General features: G+C 50.6%; 1 protein-coding gene and 1 long non-coding RNA gene across 3 annotated transcripts; one reads left to right on the top strand and one right to left on the bottom strand.

Moving 5' to 3' along the window:
* The first annotated feature begins 2,019 nt into the window (after window positions 1-2,019).
* Window positions 2,020-5,295, top strand: EGR4 (early growth response 4). Of its 2 annotated transcripts, none has more exons than XM_010361966.2 (2): window positions 2,020-2,537; window positions 2,938-4,783. In XM_010361966.2, the coding sequence occupies exons 1-2, from the start codon at window positions 2,093-2,095 to the stop codon at window positions 4,260-4,262; spliced, it is 1,770 nt and encodes a 589-aa protein (XP_010360268.2). In that variant the 5' UTR covers window positions 2,020-2,092; the 3' UTR covers window positions 4,263-4,783. The 2 variants fall into 2 exon arrangements, with proteins under 2 accessions (XP_010360268.2, XP_010360269.1); XM_010361967.2 differs by having other exon boundaries at window positions 2,189-2,537; window positions 2,941-5,295.
* A 4,306-nt stretch (window positions 5,296-9,601) lies between these two features.
* On the bottom strand, window positions 9,602-11,114 carry LOC104661362. Its single transcript, XR_747841.1, has 2 exons — window positions 11,064-11,114; window positions 9,602-9,810 (listed from the first exon to the last, which is right to left on the bottom strand). It is a non-coding gene; the product is annotated as an uncharacterized LOC104661362 (long non-coding RNA).
* Window positions 11,115-17,130: the final 6,016 nt, after the last annotated feature.

Below are 17,130 nucleotides of genomic sequence, written 5' to 3'. Positions count from 1 at the left end.
TCATGTATGTGTTACTAACACAGAACCATAAGTGTAGCCATTTAGTAAGACACACTGCAAGTGCATGACCCTGTGAGAACCTTTGTATGATTTGTGGACTCGAGGAGAAGATGCATACAAATGTGTCAGCATATGTTTTGCAGGTGATTGTGTGAAAGGACCTATTCTGTGAAAACACTTATAGGGTCATAGTGGGATGAAGAGTGGGCACCTAGTGCTGGAGATGGGGCTCAGGGTCCCAGCAGACATAAAACCAAAGTCTACCTTCTGGTCTTTGATAGGCACTTAAGAAATGAATACTGAATGAATGAACATCGAGAAACTGAATGAATGGATGTTGGGATAATGGACATCGGGTGAAAGGACTGAGAATGTGGTGGGGTTTGGCCATTCTTGGGCTCTCTCTCTCTCTTGAAAAGGAGGGCACGGGGTGGAAGAGAGGATGGGAACTATACAGACCATGATGCTGAGTCCACCACCCCCAAAGGGCTTTGTTTCTATTTCAAAGAAAGTAGAGAAGGAAGGCGGAGCCCTAGACCTGCCTGCCTTACCCTCCAGCACACAGAGTCTCAGGAATTGATGCTCTTAATAAAGAAGAACAGGCTATTCCATGTATTTATTTAATCCTTCCCCCCATGTATTTATTTATTTGGTTTCAGAAAGGAGTTAAGTGAGCTATAATACAAAATAAAATAAACATTGTAAAAAGAATGTAAGAATGAGACAGAGGGAAAACCACAGCAGAAGGGAAATTAGACTAGGAGAGTAGGCAAGCTTCTTTGCTGGAGTTGGCTCTGATGCTTCTGCAGCCAAGATTCACAGCCTCCTTAAGGCTAGGAATTTTTTTTTCTCAAAAGAAGCCCAACTATTTCAAGTACTGATTCCAGGGAGATATTTCCCGTGGATTCCCTATGTGTTGCTGGGAACACATAGGATTCCCTATGTGTTCCTTAGAGTGAAAGTCATTTGTATGAAGGCAGAAAAAATGGTCTGCAGAAGCATCTCATACCCTGTGGGTGAGGGAGGAGTGAGCAGGAATTGGCCCTACTTTTCTGGAAGACAATTTGCCAGTTGTCTATCAAAATTTTACATATACTTTGGCATATAATTACACTCGTTGGAATCTATCTCACAAACACATTCACATTTCTATAGTCAGGGATGTTGACTCCAACAACATTGGTATAAGTAAAAGGTTGGAAACTGCCTACATGCTCACGGATAGGGGACAAATCGACTAACTCAAGGTCCTCCCTTACAATGGAGTACTATACAGCCTTGAAAAAGAATGACAAGATCTTTATGTTAGGACATGGCACAATCTCTTAAGTTATTTCAAGTGAAAAATAATAATAATAATATTGCAGAACAATGTGTATACTTGAATATACATAAAATTTTTCTGAAAGAATACTCAAGAAACTTAAATGTGGCTACCCCAGGAGTTAGTAATAAACGTGGGTGGAAAAAACAGGGACTTTTACTTTTCAATTTAGAATATACCCTGTTGTGCTAGTTGACTTTCCTTCTACTATTGACAAGTATTACAGTCCTTTTTAATTTAAATAAGTTATTTTTCCTAGCACAAATTTAAAAAAAATTAAAATGGAAAAACACAGGCGTGAGCAAAATAAACGAATGGCAATAATCTCCATGGTTTACTGAGTGCGCCTGGACGTTTAAGTGCTCTCAGTTTCTCTCCATAGGAAATGCACAGGTGAGAAACTGACGTTAAAGGGGATTCAATGTCAAGCTAGTAAGTGGTAGAGGGCAGATTCAAACCCAACACTGTGGAACCCCAAGTCCAAGGTCCTCCCCTGCTGCTCCTCGGCCTCTGCCTCTAGTCGGGAAGCACATCTACCGGACTGTCGGCGGGGTGAGGCGCAGCGCCCCAGACCGGTGCATCCGCGGCCCCGGCGCACACAGGCTCCACGCTTGGGGAGCGCGCGCGCACGCAGCGGCGCTAGCCTGGCGGCTGCGGCGACAACAACAACGTCACAGCTCGAGCTTTCCTTTTCGGGAGTCCCCGGCACACATCCTGTGTCCATGTTTGGGCATTTACGTCACGGCGGCAGGGCCGGGGCCTCCCAAAATGGCAGTGGCCCGGGGAGTCGGAAGCCCGGAGCCAGCGCCGCCGCAGCTATATAAGTGGGGGGGCTGTGGGTTGGGGGAGCCCGGCTGCGCTTTGGAGAGGCGAGGAGCCGCCGCCCGAGGCCGGTGCGGGCGAGCGAGGGCGCCGCGGCTCCCCAACTCGTTTCCCAGAGGTGAGTGCCCGAAGCCAGGAGCCCGGGCACCTAGGTCTGCGCGCTGCGGGGAACCCCTACCGCCAGCCTCCCCGCCACCCGCGCGCCCCCAAGCCCAGCGGGCGAGGCCCCGGGCGCCCCACAGCCGGCGCCGCGCCATGCTCCACCTTAGCGAGTTTTCCGAACCCGACGCGCTCCTCGTCAAGTCCACTGAAGGCTGTTGCGCCGAACCCAGCGCTGAATTGCCCCGGCTGCCCGCCAGGGACGCTCCCGCGGCCACCGGCTACCCTGGAGGTAAGGAGGGCGAGCAGGGGTGCTCAGAAGACTACAGCGCAGCGCGGGGGCGCACCACACCTGAGAACCGGGAGGGACTGGGACACTGGAGCTGTGAGAATAGGGGCGATGGGAAGCTTAGGAGTCCTGGGGTGCGCACCCCCATTCCCACCCACACTGGGCTGCCAGCGCCTCCGCAGGAACCTGTGCGGTTATCAGAGCGCCCTTTTGCCTGTGCACGTGTGTTTTGCGTGTGCATGTTTCTATGTGCTCCTCGGGACGTATGCGGGCCCCTGCTGAATCAGAATGTGCAAAAGGCACTTTGTGTATATCCGTGGGCACCAAGAGTTTCGTGGGTAGGGGCTGTGGACTCAGGTGCACCCTTTGATGTGCCCAGAGCTGATTCCTGCTCCCTCCTCAGCAGGCGACTTCTTGAGCTGGGCTTTGAACAGCTGCAGCGCAAGTGGGGACTTAGCCGACTCCTGCTTCCTGGAGGGGCCTGCGCCCACACCCCCTCCCGGCCTCAGCTACAGCGGTAGCTTCTTCATTCAGGCAGTGCCCGAACACCCGCACGACCCGGAGGCACTCTTCAACCTCATGTCGGGCATCTTAGGCCTGGCACCGTTCCCCGGTCCAGAGGCAGCAGCGTCCAGATCCCCGCTGGATGCCTCTTTTCCCGCGGGGCCCGATGCCTTGCTGCCGGCTCCGCCGGACCTTTACTCCCCGGATCTGGGCGCTGTCCCCTTCCCAGAGGCGTTCTGGGAGGCCTCGCCCTGCGCGGGCGCCCCCTCACAGTGCCTGTATGAGCCTCAGCTCTCCCCGCCCGACGTCAAGCCCGGCCTCCGGGCGCCTCCCGCCTCGCCAGCGCTGGACGCTGCCTCTGCCTTCAAGGGTCCCTACGCGCCCTGGGAGCTGCTTTCTGTGGGGGGCCCGGGGAACTGTGGGTCACAGGGAGGCTACCAGGCCGCCCCCGAGGCTCGTTTTCCCGCAATAGGGACCAAGATTGAGGACTTGCTGTCCATCAGCTGCCCTGCGGAACTGTCGGCCGTCCCAGCCAACAGACTCTACCCTAGCGGGGCCTACGACGCTTTCCCGGGGGCCCCGGGTGACTTAGGGGAGGGGGCTGAGGGCCTCCCTGGGCTCCTGACCCCTCCTAGTGGGGAGGGAGGGAGTAGCGGCGACGGTGGAGAGTTTCTGGTCAGTACGCAGCCTCAGCTTTCCCCGCTGGGCCTTCGCAGCACCGCCGCGGCGGACTTCCCTAAACCTCTGGTGGCGGACATCCCTGGAAGCAGCGGCGTGGCTGCACCACCCGTGCCGCCACCGCCGCCCACCCCTTTCCCCCAGGCCAAGGTGCGACGCAAGGGGCGCCGTGGCGGCAAATGCAGCACGCGCTGCTTCTGCCCGCGGCCGCACGCCAAGGCCTTCGCTTGCCCGGTGGAGAGTTGTGTGCGGAGCTTTGCGCGCTCCGACGAGCTCAATCGCCACCTGCGCATCCACACGGGCCACAAACCCTTCCAGTGCCGCATCTGCCTCCGCAACTTCAGCCGCAGCGACCACCTCACCACGCACGTGCGCACCCACACCGGCGAGAAGCCCTTTGCTTGCGACGTGTGCGGCCGCCGCTTCGCGCGCAGCGATGAGAAGAAACGGCACAGCAAGGTGCACCTCAAGCAGAAGGCGCGCGCCGAGGAGCGGCTCAAGGGCCTCGGCTTTTACTCGCTGGGCCTCTCCTTCGCCTCCCTCTGAGCAAGAGATGGGTTTATGGGTTGGAGCGCCGCCATTCGGCGCGCACGAGATCCGGGCCGTTCCCCTCCCCGCTCTTCTTCCAACTCCTCCTCGCACGCCCGAGGGCCGGCCTCCGGTCCCGCTTCCAGTTTCCTTGAAGCGCCCGCCGCACACGCCCTATTCAGCACCAGTTCCGCGGACAGTTCCCGCGGTCCAGGCGCTGTCCCTTGTCAGCCGCGCTTTGGGGGAAGTCTTCTGAGACCACCCAGTGAATAGGCACTACCCTGGGATTCAAGACAGTCTTTTGTAACTGGCGCACGCCCCACGCCTTCCTCTATAACCCCCAGAGACAGGCTGGGGCAGCGCCAAGCCGGTCTCGCGCGGGACTTTGTACAGCAGTGTCTTATCCAGCAGCCATTGGATGTAACGTTTTGCTTTGGGGTTTTTTTCCTTTTGTTGTTGTTAATTTTTGTAAAGCAGACGCTACTCTCAAGCAGTTGACAAAACTGTTTATTTTTGCAATTAAAATTATTGTGCTAAAAGCTTACCGAATCTGCCATGTAAGCTCCTGACCCTTCCCCTCAGCTTCTCCCCCAGGACCATAAGTGCCCGAGGATAAAGGACATCCCCACGCTCATGGGGTACAGGCCCTGAACATGTTACACACCCACTTCAGGTACACCTGCCAGGAACTGCGGCACAGAGTAGGCATTCAATAAATGTGTGCTGGGTTAATGAACGAATTTAATCACAGCTCACCTAAGGGCTGGAGGTGTTTCTGGAACTTCAAAGTGGTTAAAAGGTGTAGGTGTTCAACATTATATATATATTATTCTCCTTAATCCTCACAATCCCAAATAAAGCAGGCATACACCTCACTTCAAAGATGTGGAAGCAATGTAGATAGCTTGCTGGAACAATGTAGTTAACCCAGGCTAGGAACAGACACGTCAAACACATCTATCTAACTTCAAAGCCAACCCTCATTTTCCAACCCCAGAATGGAGGCACCTAAGCTTAACAGCACTGATTGGAAACGCTTCCTACCAGAAGGTGAGAAACAGGTTTGGCAGCTAGAGGGAGCTCCAGGCAGTAGCGACAGCAGCAAAAGGCTGCAGTATTTTGGTGCTGTTTGTGAAAGCCCAGAGCGTTCACTGTCACAGAGGCTCTAGACAGTATCTATGCATCTGTTCAAGAGTCACATGGTGTCAGGGCCCAAAAGGTATCAGCATTTAGCTAGAGCACACCTGAATATAGCAAGGAGCAGGCACTTGCCAGAGACTCATGGTCACCTTAGTTGCTCTTCCCACAAAAAGGATCTTCTCCAGGAGGCATCAGCCTACTTACCATTCAGCCATGTGCCTGCCACAGCCACTTTTCTCCAGCTGTCCTTCCAAGTGAACCCTTTATGGCTTTGGGATCAGAGGAAGGCTAGGAGGGTGATGAGGAAAGCATGACCTTGTAATGGTGAAGATGGCCCTTTTTACTCTTTGAACTCCCTACCCAAAGCTTTTCCACTCTTTCTGGCCATCTTGGGCAGACCTTGGAGCATAAAAAGGCTGCTGTGCTCTCCATCTGTGCTCCAATGACCCCTCTCTGATAAGGAAGAAAGAAGGCCTGTGTCTGGGGACTTCATTCTTTTCTCTTCTGAGCTGAGCTGTTCTTGAATTAAGAGAGCTTACAGCCCTGTGATGCCAGATCAAACCAGCTTCTGATCCTCTTGCTTCTTTCTTCACCCCTTCACTCTCAGATATGCTCACGCTCCACCGCACAGTCCAACTGACCAGAGACAAAATGATCAACTCAGAGAATCCCATCCTTTTCTCTCCCCAGGTGTTAAGTGCTTTCATGTGGCCAAGTATCTTGTATCTAAGAAACTAATTTGTGGTAAAGGATTTAATATTACCTCTTCTAGGAGAATTAACATTTTAGAAGAGCAGCCTGCAGAGGGCAATGTTTAACCCTATGAAGAGGCCCAAATGGTGAACTGTCAGGCACTGTGATAAGTAAGTGGTGTATTCATGGAGACGCAAGATAATGATGACCCTCATTGTCTTACTATTTAAGTCACCACACCTTTCACTTATTAGGCATAGGCCACCTGACTTCACTTTTCATGAAGAGTAGGGCAAGAAAAGCATAATGGCCCACATTTCAAGCAACTGCTGCCAAACCACACAACCTGAACAAAGGAGGAAATGCAGACAGTGGGTGGCTGGCCCCTGATCACCCCTATCTTGTCCTCTCCAGCAGCATTCCAGCAAGTGCCATCAGCTCTATTATTCCCCTTGTCCTCACACTCACCTAGGCTTAACATCACTGATGAGAAAATTGAACCCCAAAGAAGTGACTTAGTAGTAGTCCTGGTATCAGAGCCCCAGTCTGGCTCTATAATTCCTAGCTGAGAAGTTCCTGCTATGTCCCAAGGGACACTGCTCCCATTTATTGGAGCGTCCCCTAGGGATTGTGAGGGACGAGAATGTTAGGCTAGAGATGGAAAGAGTTAAAACCAAACAATCTGAAAATCAATCCAAACCCAGGACCCAACCAGAATTGGAGACCAAAGAGCTCATTTTCCTTATTTGCTCCTCTTTTTCAACTGGTCCTCAAAACGTGTTTTCCTGGAGCAGTTCTTAGCTGTCTTCTTTCCTATTTCAACACTTTCCTTAGAGAGTACATTCATTGCCAAGCCTTCAGCTATTATTCCTACGTAAATGGCTTCTAAGTCAGGCAGCCCCATGGTTCTAATGAATACCCCAATATGGATGTCCCACCGCCATTCCAAATACAGTCTGTCTAAAATCAAATCACCCTTCCACATTTCTGGTAATAGCAATGTTATTTGATTCGCTGAACTCATCTAAGCAACTACAGCTCTGTGGGATTCACTTTTGCTTCTTCCCTCCCCACACATCCAGGCTGTCACTTAGACTTGTTGAATCTTACTGTAATTCTTCAGGGTCTTCTCTACTCTCATTCATGGCACATTGTTTCCTGTTACGTATTATAATCTTTAGCTTGTGAGCTCAACTTCAGTGGGGATTTACTTGGGCAGCAATACTCTGTGGCCTTGAGTGACGGTATGTTTCTCCTGAGCAGTTTCCTGTTTGCTTCTACCAGGCACTCCAAGAGTATCACCTGATGGAGATCAATCTTTTGTTAATTTCTTGGCTTGAAGTTATTGTAACATGCAGATGTTTTGAGTTCAAACTCCAGCTCAAGTAGTTATAAATTCTCAGAGGCAGTTCCCCCTTCTCTAACCAGGACCCAGGTCAGGACAAACAAGCAATATGCCTCCCTTCCCATGCCTTCTGGGGTTAGTCACGGCATATCTGATGCTTATATTTCTTGGTCTTGGTCCCCTTATTTTGGTCCATGTAGACTTTTTCCCCTTTCTTGCAAGCTCAGCTAAGCATTTCAGGAAATGTCTGTCAATTTTATGAAGCAGTCCACATATTTTGTAGCAAGAGAGTCTTTGGGCTATCTAGTCAGCAATGTTGTTGAAAACTGAAGCCAGATGATATGAATTCTTCTATTAAAATATTTCCCACATTTATCCTTTCTGTGCCGATTGCCAGCACCTTAGTCCATGCCACTCCCTCCATATACACACATTCCTTGGCTATGTCAATTTCATATAATCACATAACAACATTGCAGTTGGAAGAAGTTTGTAAGAATATCCTGTCCAGGCCAGGAATGGTGGCTTATGCCTGTAATCCCAGTACTTTGGAAGGCCAAGGCGGGTGAATGGCTTGAGTGCAGGAGATCAAGACCAGCCTGGGCAACATGGCAAAACCCTGTCTCTATTTTTTAAAATATTTTTTTTTAAAAAGAACATCCTGTCCAAACCCACGCTCTATAGAAGAGAAAACTGAAGCCCAAGATATTTGGGGATTTTCTGAAGGGCACACAGATAATAAGAGAATGAAATGGGCCTTGAACCTGGACCTTCCAGTTCCAAGACCAGTGCATATCTAAATATTCACTCACTCCACAGATACTGAGTGCTACTACATGCTGGGCCAGTGGTTCCCAACTATTTTACTTTCTGGTGCACCTGAGAAATTCGACACACACATAAGTAATAGAGGAACAGAGAAGTCCTGATTCTCACACTGGAAAGGTGGGAAAAAGTAATACAAATCTTGATGAGGTGGGATATGGGGGAGAGTTTGAGAAAGCACCCCAGAATGTTTGCTATTTTCTCTCTCTTCACCCCAACTCTTGTACCCTATTTGAGAGAGGGCTACATTATGCCAAACTGCTTCCTGTGGTCCCTCTGCCTCCCTTATCCCTCTTTCATTCCACATTGCCCAGCACTAATGATGAAAATTTCCTAATATGCCATTCACAACAAACAAGTGTTTATCCCAAACTGACCAAGGTTTCCACTCTCCTACTTAAAAAATACCTATTTTTCACCCTTGCTGTCAAAGCCCTCTATATCTGATCCAAATTCACCTTCCAACCTCCTCTGTTATCTCTCCCTTTGTGCTTTGCTCTGCCACCTCTCTTCCCCCACCAGTTATCCAAATGCTCCCACTCTTGAGCACCTTCAAGGGCAGAAACCTTGTTTGATCCAAATGTGTGGTCCCCATATCACCAAGCCTAACATGAAAGTGCTTAATTATTGTGTCAATTAGTTGAACAACAACCAAAAAAAAAAAAAAAAAAAAAAACCCAAAAGGAGAAGAAGGGAAACAGAAAGGGGAGGAAGAGAAGTAAGGTGGTTGGAGAGCATGAAGCTGGCAAAGAGAGAGGGAGGAGAAAGGATCAGGAGGGAGAGATGGGAAAAAGCAGGACTGAGGACCGAGTCTGCAGCGAGGGGCTCTGATGGGCACCATAGGTCTCATGAGTGGGTCTACACCTCTGGCTAGTCTGGGTCTTTCCAGCTCTTCCTGAGCCCACAATTCTCTGCCTCAGCTCTGGGACCCCAGAGGTGTCTCCATCACTGAGCTCTCTCTCTCTTTTGGTTTCTCTGGTTCACATGGAGTGGGATTCAGTTTAACATTTTTAGAACTGTGGTTCCCATAACAACCAAGCAGGAACTGTTATCTGTGAAATGTAGCATGAGCACACATGCGCACAAATACACATGCATACATTCATAGACATATGCACACACATGCACATATGTGCAAATACACATGCATGAACTCATACCCACACATACACACATGCACACATGCATGTGCTCACGATACATGCACCTGTGTACACCTGCATACACACACACATCCACACATACTCATGCACACATGCACAAAAGCACACACATACATAGCTGTGCAGGTCCCAAATTGTTTTGACACATTCACAGGATTCACAGAGTGAGGAGAAACATCACAACAAAGGTTAAACCAAGAAAATATACGGACATTTTTGGCCATCTGCAAGAGCAGATGGATTTGGGGAATCTGCATTTTAACAGGTGAAGGTCTAGTGGACTTTATTATAGAGAGAAGGCAGGAGAGCACTGTGGTTGAGCATAGACTTTGGAGTTTGATGATTTGAGTTCAAATCCTGACTATGCCATTTTTTGAGCTCTGAACTTTAGCGGCTTCATCTGCAAAGTGGGGATAATAATATTAGGAAAAGTAAGTGATATGCATAAAAATTATCAGCATGATGCTTGGCGCCTGGTTAATAGGAGCTGTTATCGTTTAGGTATTAGGAAAAGTGATTTCTCATTTGCCCAATCTCAGAAGACTTCCTCCAGGAGGAAAGAAATTCAAGAGCTACAGAGAGGAAGAGATCAAGAGAGGGGGAATTCGACCTGATTGGCCACTGTACAGCCTCTGTCCTTATTAAATTTGCCATTCCCCCAAAGCCACTGACAAGTTTACAAATTATCCTTCCTGATACTGAATGTCCCAATGCCTCTGCCTTCACAGGAATGGGACGGGGATCAAAGAGAGTTCCCATGAGCCCCAGAGTTATTGGAATCCTGGGACTAAGTTGGGTTTCTGCTCTCCTGCAACAAGACTGCCCCTCAAGGCACATGTGCACAGCCCTGCCCAAGCACCACCCTCAGGCTGAAATAACACTTTCCCCTTTTCTCATCCAAGCCTCAGCTCTGCTCTGGCCTTGGTAGCCTCCAAACCTGTTTCTCAGCCCTACTGCAGCCCTGTGGACTTCCTCCAAGCGCACGACAGCCAGATTGTTCCTGCCTCACCAGCTGGGTAGGCCTTAGGCCAAAGGTGGGGCCCTCTGAGTGCTCCAGTCCCAAGAAGCCTGGCTGCTCTCCTAGCCAAGTGATGGGAGTGGGTAGGAGGGAACCAGGGACCTGGAGGCCTTTTCCTCCTCCTCTAGGTCCGGGATGGGATTTGTGATGGGTACACGTGTTCCTAGGCGGCTCTTTAAGAGCAGAATTGGGTCCCCGGATGGGGTCCGGCAGCAGCTCCGCTGGTTCCTTAGGAATGCCCAGAGGGGATCATCCCAGGCGGTCTCCACGGAGACCAAGCGTCTGACCCGAGGTCGCCGAGTGCACGACCCAGGCGCGCTGCCCATGAGGCCGCTTAGGGACCGTGGCGCAGGTCTCAGGAGTAGCGCCCGCGCCCGCCCCCTTCCGGATTCACAGAACAGCCCACCCCCGGATTTGCCCCCACGTGGAAGCAGGCTCAAGCCAGAGTGGTAGGGATAGGGTGGAGAGGCCCTGATTCAAGGTGGGCAACAGAAGCCACAGCTGGAGGTGCCCAGGGCGGGGAGTGCACTGGGCGGTGCCGGGAGCCGGGAAGACTGGCATCCGGGAGAAGCGCGGCGCAAGCTGTCCCTGCACCCCCAGGGCGGCGCCGAAGACCCCTCCCCCATCGAAACCACCTTGAGCGGAAAACGCGGGGTCCCGGCGCAGCCGCTTCTGGCCGCATCTGCAGCTCCCCAGCTCGCTGGAGAGCCCGCCCCGGAGGAGGGGCTGGCTCCGCCCCACCTCCGTGCTGCCTCCCTCCCACTTCCCTTGCTTTCCTCCGGCCGCGCGCCCCCTCCTCCCCCTCCTCCTCCTCCTCCTCCTCCTCCATCCTTCCTCCCGCCGGGTTCGTGCGCCCCTCCCGCTGCGACTGGCTGGGAGGCTCGGCCGCCCCCGCCCCGACAGGGAGGCGGGGGCGCTAGCCGCGGCCGCCACCCGAGGCTGCGGAGTGGAACAAGATCCGAGGCCCCGAGGCGGCCCTGCGTCTGGACCGGGCGCGCAGGGGCTCTTCTGCGCCCCCCAGCCCTGGGCCGCTGGGCCTGGCCTCGCCGCGGGGTGGAGGAGGTAAGGGCGAGTTGCGGGCACGCTGCGGGACTGCTCCCGGAGAGGGAAGGAGGGAGGACCCCAGCCACTGTGCCTTCTTCCCCTTCCTTCTCCCCCACAGCCCTCCGGAGGCCCGCGAGGCCGCCCAACCGGGAGGGATTCTGGGCAGGCCAAATCAGAGGAAGGGAAGGGGTTAATTTAAGAAATTAAAATCAGAACGTTTTGAGATCAGGTTTCCCCTCCCCCCTCTCGCCTGTCGCTCCCTGAGCCAGGTTTTGGGGCGGGGGCGGGCTCCAGAACCCCACTGGGACTCTGGACCTTGGAGAACAGGGGCCAGAGGGAGGGAGGAGGGGAAGCGCCCTGAAACCCCAACCCTCCCTGCCGGCTTCTGAGGGGCTGGGGGAGGGGCCTGGTGTTGAGGCCTGGCTGGGCACCTGTGCGGGTGTCAGTGCGTGCTGGTGTGCACGTGTGATTGCCTGGAGGTGTGCATGTGTGTGCACGCATGTTTCTGACTCTTTATATCCAGTGCCTGTACTGGTGACAGTGCTCACAGTGTCTCTGAATGTGTGCGCCCCTCTGCATTGCTTTGCATGCGAGTGTGTGTGACACGGGGCCTGTGTGCGCTGCCCACAGTCTGCCGGCGAGTACTGTGTGGGCCTGCTCTCTCCTTAGGTCTCTCTGCAGCGAGGGACCCAGACGGTTTTCTGGGTGTGGGATCCAGGTTCTGGAGCCTGTGTGTGACCTTGGGAGGTGTGTGCCTGTTTGCAGGAGCAGGAGAGTGAGGGAGGGCTTAGAACAGAAAAAGCAGTGCCAGGGCTGCCAGAAGGCAGAGGACTGGATGCATTGACCCCTGAGGGTCTTCGCCAGGCTAGAGTGACTACTCTGGGAGGTATACATGTTGGGGCCACAGCCACAGGTGTGGAGAGTCAGAGCCCCAGCCTTCTTGGGGGATTCAGAGGGATTTATAGAGGCAGTGGGCATTCCTTTACTCCCCACCCACAGGGGCCTAATAGGGGTATAATGGGGACAACTCCAGCTGCCTCCCCCATCCTTAGGATACCTCCACCTGCTGACAGATGCCTCCTAAAAGTACCCAGCTTAGAACTTCATTTCTTTGGCTTGTAAATCCATCTGTTAACATCCAAATCTTCCTTCCCCATTTCTGTAATTTCCACCTTCTCAGCCCCTTTTCTGCATGTGGATTTTACATGGAAAGAGAGGGAAAGAATTTTACATGGAAAGAGAGGAAAAGAATGGGGAGTTGGGGGCAGAGAGGCAGGGCCACCAGTAAACAAACTCTATCACCTTCTCAATTTTGCCTGATCTGAATTTAACAGAGAAAGAGATAGACACAGAAAGGGAGTTTGGTGATATTCACGCAGTTGTTTCTAGATTTAGGAATGCCTATATGGCTTCATTTTTGTTTTTGTTTTGGAATATTTGTTTGTTTTTTAGATAGGCTCTTGCTTTGTCACCAAGGCTGGAGTGCAGTGGAGTGATCATAGCTCACTGCAGCCTTGACCTCCTGGGCCCAACCGATCCTCCCACCTCAGTCTCCCAAGTAGCTGGGACCACAGGCATAGGCCACCACACCTGCCTACTTTTTTTTTTCTTTTGGTAGAGACAGGGTCTCCCTATGTTGCCCAGTTGGTCTCAAACTCCTGGGCTCAAGTCCTCCTGCCTCAGCCTCCTGAAGTGGTGGGATTATAGCCACTGTGCCCAGCTTTGTTTTGGAATATTTGTAATGGGAAGGGGGTGATGGTTGTTGAAAAGTAATTACCATCCTGCCTTTGAATTCCCTAGATCTCTTTACCTCTCTGGTGACCTATCACACCCTTTATCCATTCATTTAACAGCGAGGCGCAGTGGCTCACACCTGTAATCCCAGAACTTTGGGATGCCAAGGCAGGCAGATCACCTGAGGTCAGGAGTTCAAGACCAGCCTGACCAACATGGAGAAACCCCATCTCTACTAAAAATACAAAAACTAGCCGGTGCGGTGGTACATGCCTGTAATCCCAGCTACTCAGGAGACTGAGGCAGGAGAATTGCTTGAACTTGGGAGGCAGAGGTTGGGGTGAGCTGAGATCATGCCACTGAACTCCAGCCTGGACAACAAGAGTGAAACTCTGTCTCAAAAACATAAAAAAAATTATTGCATGTTACCATGGGCCAACCTGTGTGTATTACAGTGTTAGCATGATGTTCCCAATCAGAAGGAGCACAATGTGGAGACCAAGGGCATGAGCTTTGGTCGTCAGGTAGTACTGGGTTCATATCCTACTTTATCATGGTTTTAGTTATTCATTAGGTTGTAACAGACCACCCCAGAATTTCTGGATTTAAAACAACAGTGATTTATTATTCCTTCATGGTCTGTGGGTCAGCTGTGACTGTGGCTGTGGCTGTGGGCCCTGCTGTTCTCACGTGGACTCTCACACAGCTGCATTATATTGAGAAACTAATAGGAGAGGGACATCAAAATAGCCTGTCATTCTCCAGGGTCTCAATACATGTGGCATCTAATCATTTACTAGTCTAGCCCAAGTTTCTTATGTGCCAACTGGATCCCAGGAGGGAGTATTCCAAGAGGATAAGTCCTAAGTTACAACTGCTGATCAAGCCTCTGCCTGCATCAGGCTTGCAAATGTCCAGTTGGCCAAAGCAAGTCACATGGCCAATCCCTGAGTCAGTGTGGGAGGAGAGCACATAAGGACAGAAATACTGGGAGGCATGTCTCATTGGGGACCACCAAAGCAACAGTCCATGACAGGCTTTCCTTGGGCAAGTGATTTGGACTCTCTGAGCCTCAGTTTCCTCATCCTAGTATGGAAGCAGTACCACCTACTTGGCAGCATTGTTGTGAGGACCGAGTGAATAACATGATGTCTGACCAGAATCATTAGTAGATAAGTATTCACTGTTTTGATTGTTAAACTGCAGGCACCCTAATGGCACAACTCTCATTCATTTATGTGTACCCAGTGCCTAGCATGGGCCTTGTGCTAGACATCATTTGCTGGGTGGATAAAATGGACTGAAGCAGACAAGCCCTGAGCCTTAGAACTCAGCTAGAGCAAAGCTGCAGCAATGAGAAGACAGCAAGCTCTTACCTCCCAGTAGGTGACCAGCAGAACCAGGAAGCCACCTGTTATTCGTGGTGATTCTTGGATTTACTTAATTGTAACCAGTTCATCCAGTTCCATGATGACGAGTGGTGGAAATTGCTTTGGTTACATGAAATCAATTTCTCCATTATTCAGTGTGATTCCTCTAACAACATACTGATATCTACTGTGCGTGAGGATGAATCCGTTGTATTGTCTCTGCTTCCAGTGTATGTGTTAGGAGTTATTTGATGTTCAGACATGTCCATGATTATCAGTATGTGATACCTGCTACCACATCCTTGAAGAGGTACAGTAAGGAGTGATTCATGCAGTGATATGATTTGAGCTGTAGAGGGAGAGGTCAAGGAAGGCTTGAAGGAAAAGGTGGCATTTGAACTGGGCCTGCAGAATTCAGGCCCAGGAGTCCCAGGAAGAGGGACCAGCATGAGCCTAGATTTGGGGATATGACAGTGCATGGCATTTCCCCATGGAGCAAAATCTTGTAGGGCACCCTAAGAACGCATATGGGAGAGAAGCAAAGACAAAAGCTAGAGCTGGCGGAGCTCAGGGATGGTTAGATTCCAGCCAATCTTGAGGGTGGGCAAGGCCAGGTGGATGTAACCTCTCAGAAGATGGCCAGCCTTCTGAAATGTTTTTAGAATAAAAGTGATGTGACTGGATCAATATATGCAGAAAACGTTGAAAGCTGTGAGAATTCGAAGCTGGGAGATTTATAGACTCCATTTAGACAATATCAGTGATCTATATAGAAGGGGATATAGGTCTGAACTGGGGAAGTGGCTTTAGGAAAAGTAGACAGAATCAAATATTTAGAAGTTAGTGTTGACAAAAATCAGTGATTGATGAGATCTGAGGGGCACTGAAAATTCAGAGATGGCTTTGGGGCGGCGGGGGATGGGGCGCTATCCAGGGTGCTGAATAGATAACAAGGGCATTGGTTGAGATGGGAGCCATTAGAAAGAATGTTTGGAGGTGGGCATTGGGGTATTGTGAGTTCAGTATTAGTCACATTAAGCTTTGAGCCACCAATATTGAAATACCACTCTTTTCATTCTCTCCCTGTCTACTGGCTGCTTCTAAGAACCTTTTTTTTTTTTTTTTTTTTTAAAGAATTGCTATACATTTCAGGTCTAAGGCATTGAATTATTCGTGCCTCGGGCCTGCAGAAGTGAAGATATAGAGTAGAATTAGGTTAGCCTTAAGAAGCATTTAAATATGTTCAGGTCATTCCCATCTTAGAAACTGCTTCTGGATTCTCCCATGCTGCCTCCTTCTCTTCACAGTTGAGCTTCTTGTATTCACTCATTGTCTCCTCACGTCCTTACCTCACTCTCTCCTCAGCCCACATCAACCAGGCCCATCAAAGCAGCCCTCTTGAAAGTGCCCAGTGGGCCCTTCCCTCTTCTGCTGTTACTTGAGTTGTCAACATTATTTCTACTGTTGCTCACTCCTCTCCTGAACGTCCTCTCCTCCCTAAGATTCCTTGCCAGAACTCCCATTTCTGCTGCTGGTTCTTAGGAACCTCTTGGTTCTTCTGCCTCTCTGAGGGTCCGTCTTTTCCCCCAGCTCCCCTCTCTCTGAACCCTCTCCCTGGACTTGCTCATTGATTAAATACTTTCCTTTTTACCCTTAAGTTGCCAAAACTGTATTTTTTGGTTCCGTGTTGCAATCCATGTACTGAATATCTCTATTTCCACGGCCCACTGGAACCTCAAACTCATGGAATCCACAGCCAAAATTATCTCCCTTCAAAACTTGCCATCCTCCACTTTTCCTCCTTGCTGAATCACGTCCTTATCTCCCCAGTTGTTTAAGACCCAAACCCGAGCCTCATTCTTGATTCCTCCCTTTCTTACCTGCCACGGTCATTCTGTCACCAGGCCTTCTTGACTCTCCTTCCTTAATTGCTCCCATATCCATCCTTCTGCCCATTTGCACTCCTGCTACCTTGGTTAATAGTTTCCACTTCCAGTGTTCCAACAACCTTCTTCCTGACCTTGGCTCTCTGTATTTTATTCTCTAAACTAAATCTGATCAAGCCCTTGCCATTTGTTCATTCCACAAACACTGCCCCATGAGCACCTGCCCCACGCCAGGCACTGTTAGAAGTGTTGGGGAAATAGCAGTGTTTGAGATACACAATGTCTCTATCCTCGAGGAGCTTACATTTTAGTTCCCTGAAGGAGGAATACTCTTTCTCACTTCCTTGCCCTTATACATGCTGTTTCATGTGCTCTGAATGTCTGTCTTCTCCTACCCCAACCTCATAATTGCTCTTCCTCACCTGGCAATTATATTTTGCTCTTCAAGAGTCAGCTTAGATGCTACCGTCTCTGGGGGTTCCCCAGTCCCCCAATTCTTCAAGTTAGGTTAAGTGTAGATCCTGTGCCTGCCTCTTGCATAATGTTTATTTCATAATTGTATCCTCTAACACCTCAGTCAGCCCCAGGAGACAACAAACTGTGTGTAGGCCAGGACTGGATCTTGTTGTCTTTGCCCTCAACAAACCTAGCACAGTACCTGGTATAGC

The sequence above is a fragment of the Rhinopithecus roxellana genome, chromosome 17 (assembly GCF_007565055.1).
Source record: "Rhinopithecus roxellana isolate Shanxi Qingling chromosome 17, ASM756505v1, whole genome shotgun sequence".
Classification (NCBI taxonomy): Eukaryota; Metazoa; Chordata; class Mammalia; order Primates; family Cercopithecidae; genus Rhinopithecus; species Rhinopithecus roxellana.
This window is presented reverse-complemented; position numbering and strand designations above follow the sequence as displayed.